Raw genomic sequence first — 16,511 nt, 5'->3', positions numbered from 1 at the left:
TATATAGATATATAGATGGAGAGAGAGAGAGAGAGAGAGAGAGAGAGAGAGAGAGAGAGAGAGAGAGAGAGAGACATGGAGTTTCTACCTTGAGCTTGTGATTCAGCTGGTATAATACAGCACGCCTCCTTCTCTTTGGCTCTGACACGAGTTTCACTTTGTACAAGCAACACTGTGACCTTTTCCTCTGACAACCTCTCTTTGTCCAGCCAGTCAGGTCACAAGTGTGCTATAAACAGCCAATCACACGCCCACGGCCCCTGTGACACCACACGAATCTGCTGGGCAATCGCCGGCCATTGAGATGTCATGTCTGTTGAGAGATAAAACGAAAAGTGCTGTGGGATTCTCAAACCACCCAGTTTCTTTAAAGCTTCGTTTTGAAGAGCTGCAGCATTAAAATGAGTGCTTCCTGTTTCAAAGCATTATGGGTCATTTTAGTGAGCATGGTGAGTTTTGGAATGGAACTTCTTGTCCAAACCGACCCTTTCAAAGTGGAATAACATAATTTAGGTTTCATTATTAGCTAAAAAATGTGCATTTTTACTAAATTGATGCCTGTTATCTTCTGTTGCGACTCTGGAGTTTATGCAAACATTGTGCGGTTATTTCTGTCACCCTCTCGGTTCTGCCACTTTCCCTTCTGTCTAAAGCTAAACAAAAAGAGACAATAAATTGCTTTTAGCTAAGAGAGACCGGTCTTTATGAAAGTGTTCAGTAAATTGCATTCTGAGCGTTATGAGAGTGTATGCCACTCTGTGACAAGAGGGGCAATTCACTGTGAATGTGGCCTTCCAGAAATCCTTCAATGGGTTTACAAGGCAGCTGTAAGACAGACAGTCGCATGGAAGGACTTTACTTCAGAAGGGGAAAAAAACTGATTATGCTTTCGCTCTGCATAATTTGTAGGTATTATTTTGAAACTGACCTCATGATTGGACTCATAATCAATATGTACAAGCCATTGTAAGAGGTAAAGAAAAAACAGTGAGGACAGGGTGAAAGTGGCAAAAAACTGGTACGATGTGCTGGAAGTATGAATACATTTACATGAATCAGGTCATGTGATGACATATTATGATATTTGTACATTCAGACTGGGATCTCATATATAAATATACAGTGAGGCAAATAAGTATTTGAACACCCTGCTATTTTGCAAGTTCTCCCACTTAGAAATCATGGAGGGGTCTGAAATTGTCATCGTAGGTGCATGTCCACTGTGAGAGACATAATCTAAAAAAAAAATCCAGAAATCACAATGTATGATTTTTTAACTATTTAACTATACTTCTTTAACTTTAACTATACTTCTTTAACAGTGTAAAAAACTCAGTATGCATGAAACAGTAATTCACCCCCCTTTAAGTTTCATTAACTTGCGTTTGAATAGTCGAAATCTGGTTTACAGTCCTCTGAATCATCATATTAAGGTTGGCTAGCTGTTCAGATAAAAAACTGAGCATAACCAATGCAAACACCAGCCTCTTGTTTAGTAACAGAGCGGCGCTTGCTGATGTATGAAAGCAGCGCATCTATAGATCTCCTGAACTGACATCCATATTAATGAAGAATGTCAGTGTGTTCCCAACACACACACACACAGGACAAACGAACAGTCGAATGACAGAACTTTGAGGGCAATGGAGACTCGCATCAGAACCGGATCCATTTTACTGATTGAGAGGGAAGTACGCACAGACCTTGAAGGGAATTAGTGCATGTGCGAGACGTGACCTTGCACTTAACCGAAGATTGCAGCTTAGATTGTGATATTTTTGTCGTTTTATACTTTATAGTTGTCGCACTTTAGTGAAAAAAAGAAGGGTTTTCTTGCTCTTTGAGATAAGAGTTTGATGTAGTATGCAGACAGTCATAACCAAAAGCCCAATGACCAATCAAGTTTACAATATCAATGACTATTCAGTGTCCAGCAACTAGATGGGGGCGTTGATCCTCATTTCACATGCAAAAAAAGTTTGCCATTCATAACAGAGCTCATTTACATAAAGAGTACAGTATAAAACAGCCTGTTTAATTCTAAGGGTCAGAGAGATTGGTAAATGCGAAGGTAAATTAACTAAACAGCTTGTTTTTGGTGCAAACAACCTTGTAGAATAAGATGTAACCTTTAAAGTTATTTCAGTGAAAAGAATCTTCGTCAAATTGTATATAAAATATAGTCTTTCTGAGAGTAATATACATTCTGTCTGATTAAAAGTACTCCATCTAATTTTGACCATATGACATACTGTATGTATAACCAAGTCAATGAGAATATTAATGAGGTTACCAAGGAGATAGCATTTACTTTAATTAGAAGAACCAAGACTATGGCCTTTTTTACTGCGGCATGGCGAAGAGTCACAAAAGGAATTGATTGGTTTTGGCATTTAGTCTCTGATCAAGTGTCATCTATTGCTTCAGGAGGCAAGAAGATAATCTAAAGTGACATTTCTCTTCTGCCTGATTTTTCTACACTGATGAAGGCAATTACCTCAACCCTAAATGATCATTTGCAGAACTTTCAGCCTCTTGATGTGTGTGTGTGTGTGTGTGTGTGTGTGTGTGTGTGTGTGTGTGTGTGTGTGTGTGTGTGTGTGTGTGTGTGTGTGTGTGTGTGTGTGTGTGTGTGTGTGTGTGTGTGTGTGTGTCAGATTTACTCATTTACTTCTGTATATAGAGCAATACAGTCGATCACAAGGTAAGGTGCAAATGCCTTTAAAATCATTCATCTAATCAAATGGCTCCATTCTGGTATGTCACGCCCACTTTTCATGATCCTTCCAGCTTCTGATGTATACAGTCAAATCCTGCTCTACGTTTGCTTTGAATTACATCACATTACACAAGTAAAATGGGTTGTGATTCAATGAGATTTTGTATTGATTTTTGTCTTTCTGATGAAAATATGATGTTGACACCGTTTTGCAGGATGTTTTCATGTGCATAAACTCAAATCCTTCAGGATGCACAAGCTTCGAAAAGGTTTACGGCACATTTATGTTTGTTGCAGAAAATCTAGGAGTTTTTAATACCAGCCTGAAAGCAGGAAACGTCAAAATCATAAATTCGTGCTCAGAAAACAGGTCAATAACACACCACTCATTACTCAGGAGCCACTGCCGTTAGTCCACGCCACAAAACAAAGCTCAATGCTATTTCCCTGAAAGGTCCCGCAAGAGTCTCGCAAGGGCCGTGGTATCACCGTGATTTCGTGTTTGTTGCATTTTCCAGTAGTACGTAATAAACATGTCACAAAAATGAAGGTCACCTAACCTTAGTGCATCAAGACGTATTTGGCAGGACAGCATAATGCCTTCCAAGTTTGTGGAACAAATGAAATTCTGCTGCTCTGTTGCACTTTGCATCCAAACAACCATTACAACTGGCTTTATATACTGTCTGAGCAGTAGACCATCAAATGGAGTTTTTATTCTTTTGCTGGAGCGCCATTGAGAATAGAAATCCATCGCTCGTATGCAAAGGCGTGGAGCAAATCTATATTTGATGTTGAAATGATAGTTTCATACAGGATAAAAATTGATCACGGCATCTGCGTCTGTAGTATTAGATCTGCGTGAGGCGTCATTGGTGGTCTTTTTGGGCAATTGGGGCTTTTTTTGCTGGAAGTTGCTTGGGAATTATTGACCGTTACTAAAGCAGAGTAGGAATTGTGAGGTTACATCAAGATTAAGCACTCCAGAATATGTTTGCGTTCTGTCTGTGGCACGGCTCCATTTCATATTTTATGTTGCTTTTTGTTCAATGGTAAAATGCGAAGACAATATCTGCTGTTTTTCTCCTCCACCAACAGTCGTTTTTCATCCATCAAGGCATTCTTCTCTCCCCATCTTTCGGCACTTGCTATAACTGATTTAGCATTTATGGTGGTAAAAAATTAATCTAAATGTCGGCCAACAGGGAACGCAGAAGCTCTGGGCTGATTTATATCCGACTTAATTCAGAATGGCTTGACATGATGAACGCTACAGAAAGTGGGCAGTTGTGTTTTGGAAGCATTAAAGCGGCTGTTGTGAGTTGTTTGATTGAAAATCATAAATCAATGAACTCAAACCTTGGACCAGAGTGCTGGGACCGTAAACACCAGAAAGCCTGTGCCGTGTGCATTATTAGCTGATACACTGAGTTCATGCATATTTACTTGTGCTTAAAGTGACCGAAAATAATGTGCTTTATGAATAAAAAGCTGTTGAATCTGATTTATATTTGAATACATTTTACTGGGGCTTTTTTTTTAAGGATGTAGGTTCTACACCAGTGCATAGTTGTATTGAATGTTATTATCTGGATATCTAACTGTACACGTTAACTTACTCAGCAAGATTCTCTTCAAAACTGTTGCTCCGCCATGACAGTAGAAGAAGAATTTATGCTAAATCTGTTCTAGCACCCCTTGTGACAACACTATGTTGAGTATTTTGAGCCTTATGCCTGCTGTGCGATTTCTGCAATCCGATTAGATCATTACAAATCACACCGTACAACATGGATCTAATAAACTTGGGTACGACATGTATTTAGAGACTGGACGAAGATGGCACCTATTGAATCGCAGGCTACGACGCAACTTAGCATAGAAGAATAAAACATCATCAGCATGTGCTAGTGGTTAACAAATAGAGGAAGATGCATTGCACTTTGGCAGTTGTGGTTTTTATGTGCGTTGAAAAAAGAGAAGGGAGCGTAAGAGGAGAATATGGACGTGGTCATGGCTAGGGAAAAGAGGCAACTTGGCATGCCGATTTTTCAAATGGAGCTTAAGGTAAATAGTTTTAAGTTTAGCGCCATCTCGCGTTAATTAATACGTCATTTCATGTTGCATTTTTATTGGCCATTCAGTAGACGCAGGTCGTAGCATAACTGTGATGATGATGCTAAATTTCTTACACTGACAGAGAATTATCGCCTTTATTGAATTATCGAGAATTATCGTCTTTAAACCTCTCTCACTGTACGCACAGAAATCACCACGATTGGTCATCTTTCGTCTGGGACTGCCCAAAATCGTACAATGTGTACCGCATTATACTGCGTCTACACTAGATGTGTGCGATGCATTATGCTGTGACAAAACTAAATCGCTCACATTATAGTTAATGAAGCTGTCTAAACTAGAAGTATCATTGTAGCACATTGCATTGCATTTTTAATTTAGCAGATGCCACATTTCTATTTTCAACATGCTGAAAAACTATTTTACGAAGTATGTTTCTTTTCCAACTGAAATAAAATTATTTGATTTACATAAACCCAGTGTTAAAGTAGTATTTTTTATATATTATAGTTTTTTTTATATATATTTTTAATTCGATTCTATTTATATATTTTCTGTTTTCACTTTAAATTTAGTTAAAATTTTAGTAAAATGTCTTTATGGTTTTTTATCAGTTTTTATTTATTAGTTTTAGTTTATTTAGTTTTAGTTATTAGTACTGGATGTAATGGCGGGTACAAGAGAGTATGGATACAGGAACTAACTTAAGATCACGCGTGAGAGAATGACTGCGTCCGAAATCGCATACACTCTTGAGTAGGTACTTATTTTGAGCAAGTAATTAATTCACGACTGCTAAAAAGTATGTTCTATATAGTATGAGTGTGTGTAGTATGAATGTAATCAACACGGACTACATCCGGTATGTTGTCATTATCATGTAACCTACCAGCCATTTACAAATCCTCTCCCGTGGCCTCATGGGATAGTAAAGTGCCCATCTTATGCACAATTCAGAATCTCGCTGGTAGTAGTAGGTACTGTGAATTTAGACATTCTTTTGTCACATACTGTTTTTCAACCTAATATATAGTTGGGAAGTATGCGGATGCAGCCAATGGTTGCTTGCAGAAGCCATGCTTGCTGATGTTTTGTTGCAAGTCTATGACTCCTGCCCATGAACTTTCCCTTGAATGTCACTCACGTGAACGAGCACCAATTTGCCTCTTATTTCGAGCATTTGTCTGCGATTTTTCACAAAACTGTCAGCAAGTAGAAAATCGGGGCTAAAATTGTGCAGTGTGTACCTGGCATTAAACTAAACTAAAATGAGAAATGTAGCTGCAGCTGAAAGAAATTTCATATTTATATATTATTTTATTTCAGTGAGTGTTTGTTTTGTTTCGAGTAACGAAAAGTAGCCCTGTACATATAATGAATTGATAGCTGTTTATTTTATTAGATATATATTTAAATTAATTATGAAGCAGACTCTTGATATTTCCGATCACTGGCTTACTAATTTATATAATCTTTTCTTTCTAACCATTTGTTTAACTCCGTAACATGATAACACTTCCAGTGTAGACACTGCGTTGAGTTGCTAGCAATTGCTGCCAGAAAGGGGCTAATTTTATTCAGAAGGAAATAAATAAAGAGAAATGCTCACTGCAGAGTTATAAATCACTCGATTTAAAATAAACAGAAGCACTTTGAGGCAGTAGTCATAATTTATAATATATCATTGTTTTGTGCAGGCATGTGTAGAATCGAGCGCGTGTATATTTTGGGCATTTTCGGTCTAGCATCGTTTCAAAAGCTCAAATGCAGGTAAGGTTAGGTCAGTGTTGTGTTTCCTTCTCTTTGTTTAACTGCTTGGCGGGGAAAGAAGATCTCTGGCCGGTCGTCTGTGTCTGTGGTAAAAAGGCAGCAATAAAAGTCATTCACAGGGACGTCTCACGAGACCCCGGGCCAAAGCTAATCACAACTTCGACCCACTTCTGGATTCCAATGACTGAACCAATTGAGTTGAGGTCTCCCGACGGAGCACAACAAAGTCGGTGTGACTGCAACTTTAGCCTGCTGCGGCCCAGCGCCACAACGCCCCGGTTGCTTGCCCCGTCTGTGATTGGCACAGAGGTGTGCTCTTGATACTATATACAGTCAATAACAAAGAGCCAGGCACAGCTATTGAGTTCAGTTACAGACCGTCTCTCCTGGGCCTTTTGTTTGGCTGGGAAAAGCAGTGTTGAAAAGAGAAAGGCATGTTGGGATATATAGCTATAAATTACAATAGAGATAAATCGGGGATTTTCGTGTGTGTATTATGAATAGAGGCTAATATTATTGGATCAATCAATAGTAATCATGGTTTACTCTCTGCTTATGGTGTAATACTGTGACTAACAACACATTTTATGTGTTTTGTTTATGAATATTCATAATTTTGTTCTGTTCCACTATATAAGCACTACCGTTCAAAAGTTTGGGAACAGTAAGATTTTTTTTTTTTTAAAGAAATGCATACTGTTATTCAGGAAAGATGCATTATGTTATTCAAAAGTAGCATTAAGGACTTTAACATTGTTACAAAATATGTTCAAATAAATGCTGTTTTTACACTTTCTGTTCATCAAAGAATCCTGAAAAAATAATCACATTTTCCTCTGAAATATTAAGCAGCACAACTGTTTTCAACATTTATAATAAGAAATATTTCTTGAGCAGCAAATCAGCATGTTAGGATGATTTCTGAAGGATCATGTGACACAGTGATAATGCTGAAAACTCATTAAAATTACATTTTAAAATATATTAAAATAGAAAACGATTGTTTTAAATTGAAAAATATTTCAAAATATTACTGTTTTACTGTTTTTTAATTGAAAAAAAAAAATGCAGCTTTGGTGAGCATAAGAGACTTCCAAAACATAAAAAAAGTCTTACCAACCAACATTTTGTACAGTAGTGTACTTTAGTTTAATACCACCACAGTATGTTTTGTTCCAAGTGATGTTTCTATTAAAGTCAACTCATTTAACTTTGGAATGTGACCAGGGCTTGACATTAACATGCGTCAACCCGCCAAATGCTAGTGTATTTCAGCAGTGGTGTGTAACGCAGTCACCCCTACTAGCCACTTTGGCAGGTTGAATTTTATAAACATAATATATACATTTTATGTAATTTATGCAATGTATAGATTTGTCGATACATATCGATGCTGAAATATCTGAAACGCTTCCAATACTAATTTTCCACAGAATACCACGATACCAGCGAGTTACACTAGCCTGGCTAACGTCAGACCAAGTCTCATTTGAGACTTGGTCTGGGAACCACGTGTTCATTTTCTCGCATTTGAGGCGTGGTTTACGAATGCCCAGAGCCGTTTATTGGGCGCTATGAATGTCTATCAAATGCGCCTGTATGTAGCTCATAGCCAATCGCTTCAATTATACCAGATGACGTATGTAGAGCGACAGATATTCGACGAGGAAAAAGACGATGGGTCAAAGATTTATTTGTACACGATGGCGTTTAGTGAATATTACCGTTTGTGCAAGATAAACATGAGGGTAGAAGGTAACATCGAGTCTGATGCCATGTTGGATCCATAGATATAAACAAACTGCTTCAGTGTCGTCATCGTCTTGCTGCTCCCTCCCCGTTCTGTGATTGGTTCCCTTTTTCAGGGGAAAATTTGGTCCATGGTGTCCAGACTGCCTAGCAGCGTGAATAAAATCACGCTGCGAGCAAGGCAGTATGGGAAAACCCAGGCTAGAGTTACACACAAACTAGTCTCAGCCTCAGACGTCACGCCCACGGAACGTTGGCTAAACGTCTGATGCATATGGTACACTTAACTGGAAACACTTCAGGAATGTCGAAGTCGCCATCTGATTGGTTGAATTTTATCGGATTTCCGAGTGTCGCGTTTATTTTCGGTCAGCCGGGAAACAAAGCGCAGGAAGAAAAACTGTTGTGTTTACATGAGTGACAATGAGCATTTATCAAGATCAGCTAAACGTAGGATTCTCAAAAGTATACGTGCACGAACAGATCAATGACTTACTGCTTGTTTTCTTCTCCTTCTTTGATTTTCTATGCTGACTGACTTGTTGCACGCCGGTCTGTTGTTGTGGGGACATTTCCACGCCCCGAAACGAACTGTAATTGGTTGTTTGACATGTCGGTCAAACGGCCTTATGGGCGGGCCTTGGCCAAAGAAAGCTGCTATGAATTCCAGACCTTCAGCCGTCAGTCTGAAGGTCTGGCTACGCGAGACTACACACAAACCAACCTCCCCTCACTCACTCGTTTAATTTCCTCTGGATGAATATTGTTAGTGCTACAAGGCTTGAATTTTGGCATGGGATTGCGGGTATTGAGCATAATTTTACTCATTCCCACTCCCAAAGTGTGCACACATAAAGCCGCCTCAGTACTAAATTGAGTCCTTTTTCACTGCTTATTAGGCTTGAACAGTCAAACACACACAAAATAATGTCAAAATGCGGGTCTCGGTGAGTATTCACGTGAACACAGTCAGTTATGTTTTAAGTGAAATTAACAGTTGAGAAAGAAAATGCATGTGTAACAGTATAATGTGACAGTAATGTGACATCTCTGCTGCCAATCTATGAGATAATATTAAAAATATCTATATGGCAGTTTTCCTGATTGTATCGATGTCAAAATTGCGAGCAGTGAAAATGCTGTGTTTTGAGATCTACTAGCCACAGTGGCTGGTGAGCAAAAAATGTAATGTCAAGCCCTGAATGTGACGTATTTCAGTGCAAAACAATATATTAAAGTTACACCACGGAATTCTGTTCTCTCCATCGACATCTGTGGTTGAAACATAGTATTTTCAAGTTTTAAACAAAATAAAATGAAGATCAAGACTTGCGTATTTACATTGGAAATTGTTTGGATTATGAAAACGTTGTCGCTATTTGTCAGGTTGTTGGATGGGGAGGGGCTAAAAAATAAAAGCGATTTGTGATGTTGACCAAAAAGTCAATTTGGAGGTTTAAAGTTATTCAATTTAATGAAAGATACTTTTACAGTAACATGCACAAAGTAAAACTAGGACTGTGTTAAGATAGTAAATGGGGTCAATTTCAATATCTATGCAATGTAAATTTAAAACGCTTAATTATGATTCATCAATTGTCATTCATCAACAAATCATTTATCAATCAAGCATTTTAAGCATAAAGGATGGACATTTTGTCAGTCATAAGACGTCTTCCAACAAGAAGGCAAAGTCTGTCAGGCTTTGACTAGCAGTAGTTGTTTATATTATTGATGTTCTTGCGTTTCTGCCAGGTTGCAGGCTCTAAGGAAGGAGAAGTCACGTGACGCCGCTCGCTCGCGCCGGGGGAAGGAAAACTTCGAGTTCTACGAGCTGGCAAAGATGCTTCCGCTCCCCGGCGCCATCACCAGCCAGCTGGATAAGGCCTCCATCATCCGCCTAACCATCAGCTACCTTAAGATGAGGGACTTCGCCAACCAGGGAGACCCGCCGTGGAACCTGCGCATCGAAGGACCTCCGCCCAACACCTCAGTCAAAGGTAAGACTCGTATAGAAATCAAGATTTATTTTGCTCTTTTTGTTGTTGTTTTTTTCCCCCAGGTTATTTTCAATTTAATGTATATCATGTGTAGTATGCTGAATATTGAATACTAAAGACAATAATTTCAATTTCCACACAGTGTAATAATGAATGGGAAATTATCTTTACTGTAAAAAACTCACAATGAAAGTAAAAAAGCAGGCAAGCTACAAAGTATACTATTATAGAATTTGTATGTTAACCATAACAGTTAAAACGTTTAGCAAATTTATGTACAAATTTTCAACGTATGTCATAACCAGATTAAAAGGTAAACTTGGCTAACTAACTCACAACTCATAACTCATAACCAGAAGTTCATCCGTATAGAAAAATAGTAATGTTTAGTAGTGCTGTCAAATCGATTAATCACGATTAATTGCATCTAACATAAAAGTATATATATATATACGTATATGTATATATGTATGTGTATATACTGTATATATGTGTATATACTGTATATATGTATATATAGAGATATATAACATATATAATAACAAATATTATATAAACAAAATATTTTATGTTAGATGCGATTAATCGATTTGACAGCAATTATATTTCAATCTGAAGCTTAAATAACAGACAAGCTTCAGGGTGTCTGAATAATTAAATAAAACAAAAATAATAAAATAAGTAAATCTGATTCTAAATAATTATATCTAAATCTATATATTAAATATATTAATTCTGAGCTTAATTCACAACAAATTAAATATTTTCAATAATGTAATAATTTTTGGTCACGCTACTGATTCCAAAATGAACTTAAACTAAATATGCATTTTAACAAATATACAAGCTGCAAATTTCTGTTTTATTCATCAAACTTTATAAGTGTAATTGTAAGTGTAAACAGATTGTAAACTGGTTTATTCACACTGAGGGATGAGTTGAGGTTATTGTCAGTGGTAAACAACCACATGCGGTACACAAAATCAACAGCTCATCAGTTAGTACTCTTGGTTACCAGCAAGGACAGGAAGTAGACTATGAAACTATGGATGTGCATTATAAAGTCCAGTGAGATCTGTACATCGATCATAACTCGCTCCCTCCTGGCTGGTGTTTGCTACACTACAGGCTCGAGAAGAAAAATAGCTGTCGGTTATAAATAAACAAGACTGTGTCATGCCCTACAGAACCCTAATTAGTTACGAATGTCAGTACACTGAAGCAGCCTATAGATTTAACAGTAACTATGGATTCTTAGTTGGACTGTAACGATTAGGTGAGTAATGGGCCTGGTTAATCAACTAATGCTAATTGGTTGGTGATAAAGGATGCAGTCGGGATCAATGAAAATAAAAAAGATGCGCTCAATACTTGCTCTTCTCGTTATATTTGATGGCCGTGGTTAAATGTAATATTTAAAAGAGATGATGCTCTTAGGATCATTTGGTATGTTTTTTTTTTCAGTACTTCTGGTGATTACAGTTGCCATATTTCTTATTATAATATTTGTGTAATTATAGCTAAAGATTTTCAATTTTATATTTCTTTTTTACATTTAATTTAATTTTTCATTAATTAATTAATTCATTTTTTTATTTCATTTATTACTGCTACTTTGCACTTAAATGTGAGTTATTTACTGTACACTTGGAATTGCTGTAGTACCGTGAACATTGTTAGAGGCAAGAGTAAATTGTTGCAGTTTTCAGCGGCTTTGTTCTGCGTATTCCAGCCGGCACACAACAGATGGTATCATTGTTGTCTTGCTTTGAAGAGCCGCATGCATTTTAATGAGAAAATGTATAAAGTGAATAATTCGGAGTAGGGCCGGTCCACAAGACTGTTGCCTTTTACACGTCCGACACCATCGTGCTCGACATGCAGTTCAGGAAATGATGTAAGCGAAGGAAATGAATAAAGTACATCACATCCCCATGTATTAATGAAGGCTCAGCAAGGTGAATCCAAACCCTCTAGGACAATGAGAGGCGCTCTGTGTCCTTCCATCTCATTGACAGCAGCCGTTTGAATTGAATCAGTAGCGCGGCTCATTTTATTTACACTACATTTCGAACAGAACCTGTTATCGATTCCCGTTTTGCCGCTCTGCATCGCTAGAGCTAATGGATACTCAGCCCCGCTCCCGATTCCTCTGAGCTCATGAATCTCTGTTTATTTTCCGATCGGAGAGAGGAGACGGGGCTGACCTACAGCGGCAGAGAGCTCTCTCCTCATCCTCCGCTGACTCCTGCTGGATTGTTGTTTAGAATAAAAGAGGTGCATGTGTTTTGATTGGCGTACAGCTGACCGGGAGGCGCGCCACATGCCGTAATGCAGAGCATGCTAATACGAGCATATGGTGACTTATTGCATCAGGCCCGGAGCTCAGAGGGCAAGCCTGTTTTCTCCCTCCGATTGTTTGCGCACACGAGTCAAGGTGAGCTGTAAGAAAATGATATTGTTCCCCGTGCCTGGAAGTAGCCGGTTCATTTGTCAGTGCAGACTTCCAGGCAATTTCCCAGTGACTTTACATAGAGGTCTGAAGCCGCCGCTGATGTTATTATACATATTTGCTGTGAAAAGAAGCAAAAAAAACAACAAGTTGACTTCTTGTAAGGCATCTCTCCATAATAACTGATGATTGTAACCTTTTGGGAAATCTCTGAGCAGTGTCGTTTGACAAATCTCATGTGAATCGGAATGATTCTTTGCTTGGAGAAAAATCTATTTCCGCTTCTTTTTTTTTGTTGTGTCTGTGTGAATAAAGAACAATTTGGAGCTGCCATTTGTGCGACGGAGAGTCGCCAAACACCATTAAAACAAAGCCGCCTTTTGTTGAGTGCAAAACCGGGGCGACAAAGCATAGAATTCAGGCCTTTATCTGGAATAAAAGCCTGTATTACTGGCATCACAACTGAAAGAATTTGACCTCCGTTTCTCAGGTGATGATTTATTATCATAAGTCGCGCAAGCTAGCCGCCTCTCTCCTTTTGCGCCTGTTAACCTTTACCATAATTGACCCATCAACTAATTTTTTTTGGAGCGTTTCAACCGAAATTTGCTAGTCTCTGTCAGAAGCGTTTCACATCTGTTGAAGGACACTGCACAAACAAGCATGACCTTTCTGTTGTTTGGAGGATGGCGCGGGCCCCTGACCCCCCTCCACCACCTGTGCATTCATTATTCATGCATGCAGAGCAGCGAGCAGTCGCCAAAATGCCACACTTCACCAAGCGCGCACACACCCAAACTCCACAGCGCTGCCTCCACAATTGACACGTTTTGTGCCTGTAGTTAGCTGCCGAGTCGAGGACACATATGCCAGTTGTCTTTTTATGATCACCGGAAAGGAATTCCAAATGGGCTGAAATATCTGCAAAATAGCAGCTTTGAATGTTTTCCATCGGAATGTCAGAAACTCACTTTTCCATCTTAATCACCCAGGGCGTAAACATCTTGCGCCAACGGCTGCTCGGAGACTGATATTAACGGAGGGGAATTAATTGAGTGAAATGCGAATTTATTTTACATGCAACGCCGATGCCCACAGGGAAATAAATCACAAACGAGATCTCTGGAATGTCTCAATTGTTTCTCCTAGACAGCGATGAGTTTAAACGGAGAGCAAATGGAGGCTGAGAGAGAAAAAAAAAAAGAATTTTTAATTTTTCCTCCTGAGGAAAAAGATTCCAGGGATCTTAATAATGTCTCAAACTCTGCTCAGGTTTCAAACCCTATCCAAATTCATGTTACAAATTAAACGGTTACACCGTTCAAATGTTTGGAGTCTGCAAGATTCATGTTTTTGAGAGAAGTCTCTTATGCTCCCCAAGGCTGAGATTATTTGATAAGAAACAGTAAAAACAGTAATATTTGTGAAATATTATTACATTTTAAAATAACTGTTTTCTATTTGAAATGCAGTTTCTTCCTGTGATGCAAAGCTGAATTTTCAGTATCAATTACTTCAGTCTTCAGTGTCACATGATCCTTCAGAAATCATTCTAATATGCGGATATGCTGCTTATTTATGATCAATTATTGGTGCTAAGTATCAATAACTTTCAGTTTAAAACAATTTTTGTAGAAACCACCATGCAGTTTTTTTCAGTATTCTCTGATAATACCAACTAATAGTATACCAACTAAACTATTGAAAGAAGTGTTACCTGTAGTGGAAGAGCCTCTCCTCAATATTATTAACTCGTCTTTATCTTTAGGTCATGTTCCAAGAACATTTAAATTGGCAGTTATAAAACCTCTCATTAAGAAACCACAATTAGATCCGAATAATCTAGTAAATTATAGACCCATTTCAAATCTACCTTTTATGTCTAAAATACTAGAAAAAGTTGTGTCCGCTCAACTGGGCTCTTTCTTACAAGAAAATGACACCTATGAAAAGTTTCAGTCTGGATTCAGGCCGCATCATAGCACTGAAACTGCGCTCGTTAAAATCACAAATGATTTACTTTTAGCTTCTGACCAAGGCTGTATCTCAATATTAGTTTTACTTGATCTTAGTGCTGCGTTCGATACTATAGATCATACAATACTCTTAGATCGACTACAAAATTATACTGGTGTTCAAGGACAAGCATTAAGCTGGTTTAGATCGTATTTATCTGACCGCTACCATTTTGTTTATTTAAATGGAGAAAAATCTATCATAACTCCAGTAAACTATGGAGTGCCGCAGGGATCTGTGTTAGGCCCTCTATTATTCTCAATATATATGCTGCCACTTGGAAATATTATAAGGAAACATGGAATTAGTTTCCATTGTTATGCTGATGACACTCAAATCTATATTTCATCACGGCCAGATGAAAACGCTAAATTATCCAAATTGACAGAGTGTGTTAAAGATATAAAAGATTGGATGACGCATAATTTTCTTTTATTAAATCCAGACAAGACAGAGGTACTACTTATCGGTTCAAAAAACCACCCACAAAACCTCTCACAATACAACTTTAACATAGTAGGATGTCCTGTTACTTCATCCTCTACAGTAAAAGACCTGGGTGTTATATTAGACTGCAACCTGTCTTTTGAAAATCATATTTCATATGTTACAAGAACAGCCTTTTTCCACCTTAGAAACATTGCTAAGCTACGTAATATGCTATCAGTTTCTGACGCAGAAAAGTTAGTTCATGCATTCATGACCTCGAGACTAGATTACTGTAATGCGTTATTAGCCGGTTGTCCTGCATCCTTAATAAACAAGCTACAGTTAGTCCAAAATGCCGCCGCTAGAGTTCTAACTAGATCAAGAAAATATGATCATATAACACCGATTTTATCATCCCTACATTGGTTACCTATAAAGTCCCGTATTAATTACAAGGTATTGCTACTGACTTATAAAGCCCTAAACGGCTTAGCTCCAGTCTATTTAACCGATCTTCTATCGCCCTATAATCCATCGCGCTCTTTAAGATCACTAAATTCGAGGCTTTTGGTCATACCTAGGATATCCAGATCCACCAAAGGAGGGAGAGCATTTTCACATTTAGCACCAAAACTCTGGAATAGTCTTCCGGATACTGTTCGTTGCTCAGACTCACTCTCCCAGTTTAAAACTAGATTAAAGACGCATCTCTTCAGCCAGGCATTCATATAATACTTTTAATCCTACAGTTAAATCCGACCTCTAGTTCATAAACGCCAGAGGAGAACTGGCCCCCGACTGAGCCCGGGTTCTCCCAAGGTTTTTTTTTCTCCATTAGGTCACCTGATGGAGTTTTTCGGTTCCTTGCCACTGTTGCCTTTGGCTTGCTCAGTTGGGGATATTTGGGGATATTTAATTGAATTAATCAATCAACGATACTATTGATCAGCATTACCGAACGTAGACGTTCCACTAGAAACAAACATTGATGTATTGTTCTAATTTATTACTGTGAAGCTGCTTTGATACAACCTGTGTTGTGAAAAGCGCTATATAAATAAACTTGACTTGACTTGACTTGACTTGATAAATAGAAACGTCAAAAGAACAGCATTGATTTGAAATAGAAATCTTTTGTAACATTACAAATGTCTTTGCTGTCACTTTTGATCAATTTAATAATAAATAATAATAATTTGTTACATTTTATTCTCTAGCTCAAAGCACTTTACATGGAAGGGGGGAATCTCCTCAACCACCACCAATGTGCAGCATCCACTTTGGATGATGCGACGGC

At 38.1% G+C, this 16,511-nt stretch overlaps 1 protein-coding gene across 1 annotated transcript in view; it reads left to right on the top strand.

Moving 5' to 3' along the window:
* Window positions 1–16,511, top strand: part of npas3 (neuronal PAS domain protein 3) — a 320,695-nt gene that overhangs the window by 102,552 nt on the left and 201,632 nt on the right. Inside the window, exon 3 of the mRNA XM_081394441.1 lies at window positions 10,073–10,317. Coding sequence (XP_081250567.1) covers window positions 10,073–10,317 — 245 coding nt within the window. The remainder of the gene's footprint in view (window positions 1–10,072; window positions 10,318–16,511) is intronic.

This window comes from Scardinius erythrophthalmus, assembly GCF_964197995.2.
Source record: "Scardinius erythrophthalmus genome assembly, chromosome: 19".
In the NCBI taxonomy this organism is placed as follows: Eukaryota; Metazoa; Chordata; class Actinopteri; order Cypriniformes; family Leuciscidae; genus Scardinius; species Scardinius erythrophthalmus.
Note: the sequence above shows the minus strand (reverse complement) of the source record. Positions and strands in the feature narration are given on the sequence as shown.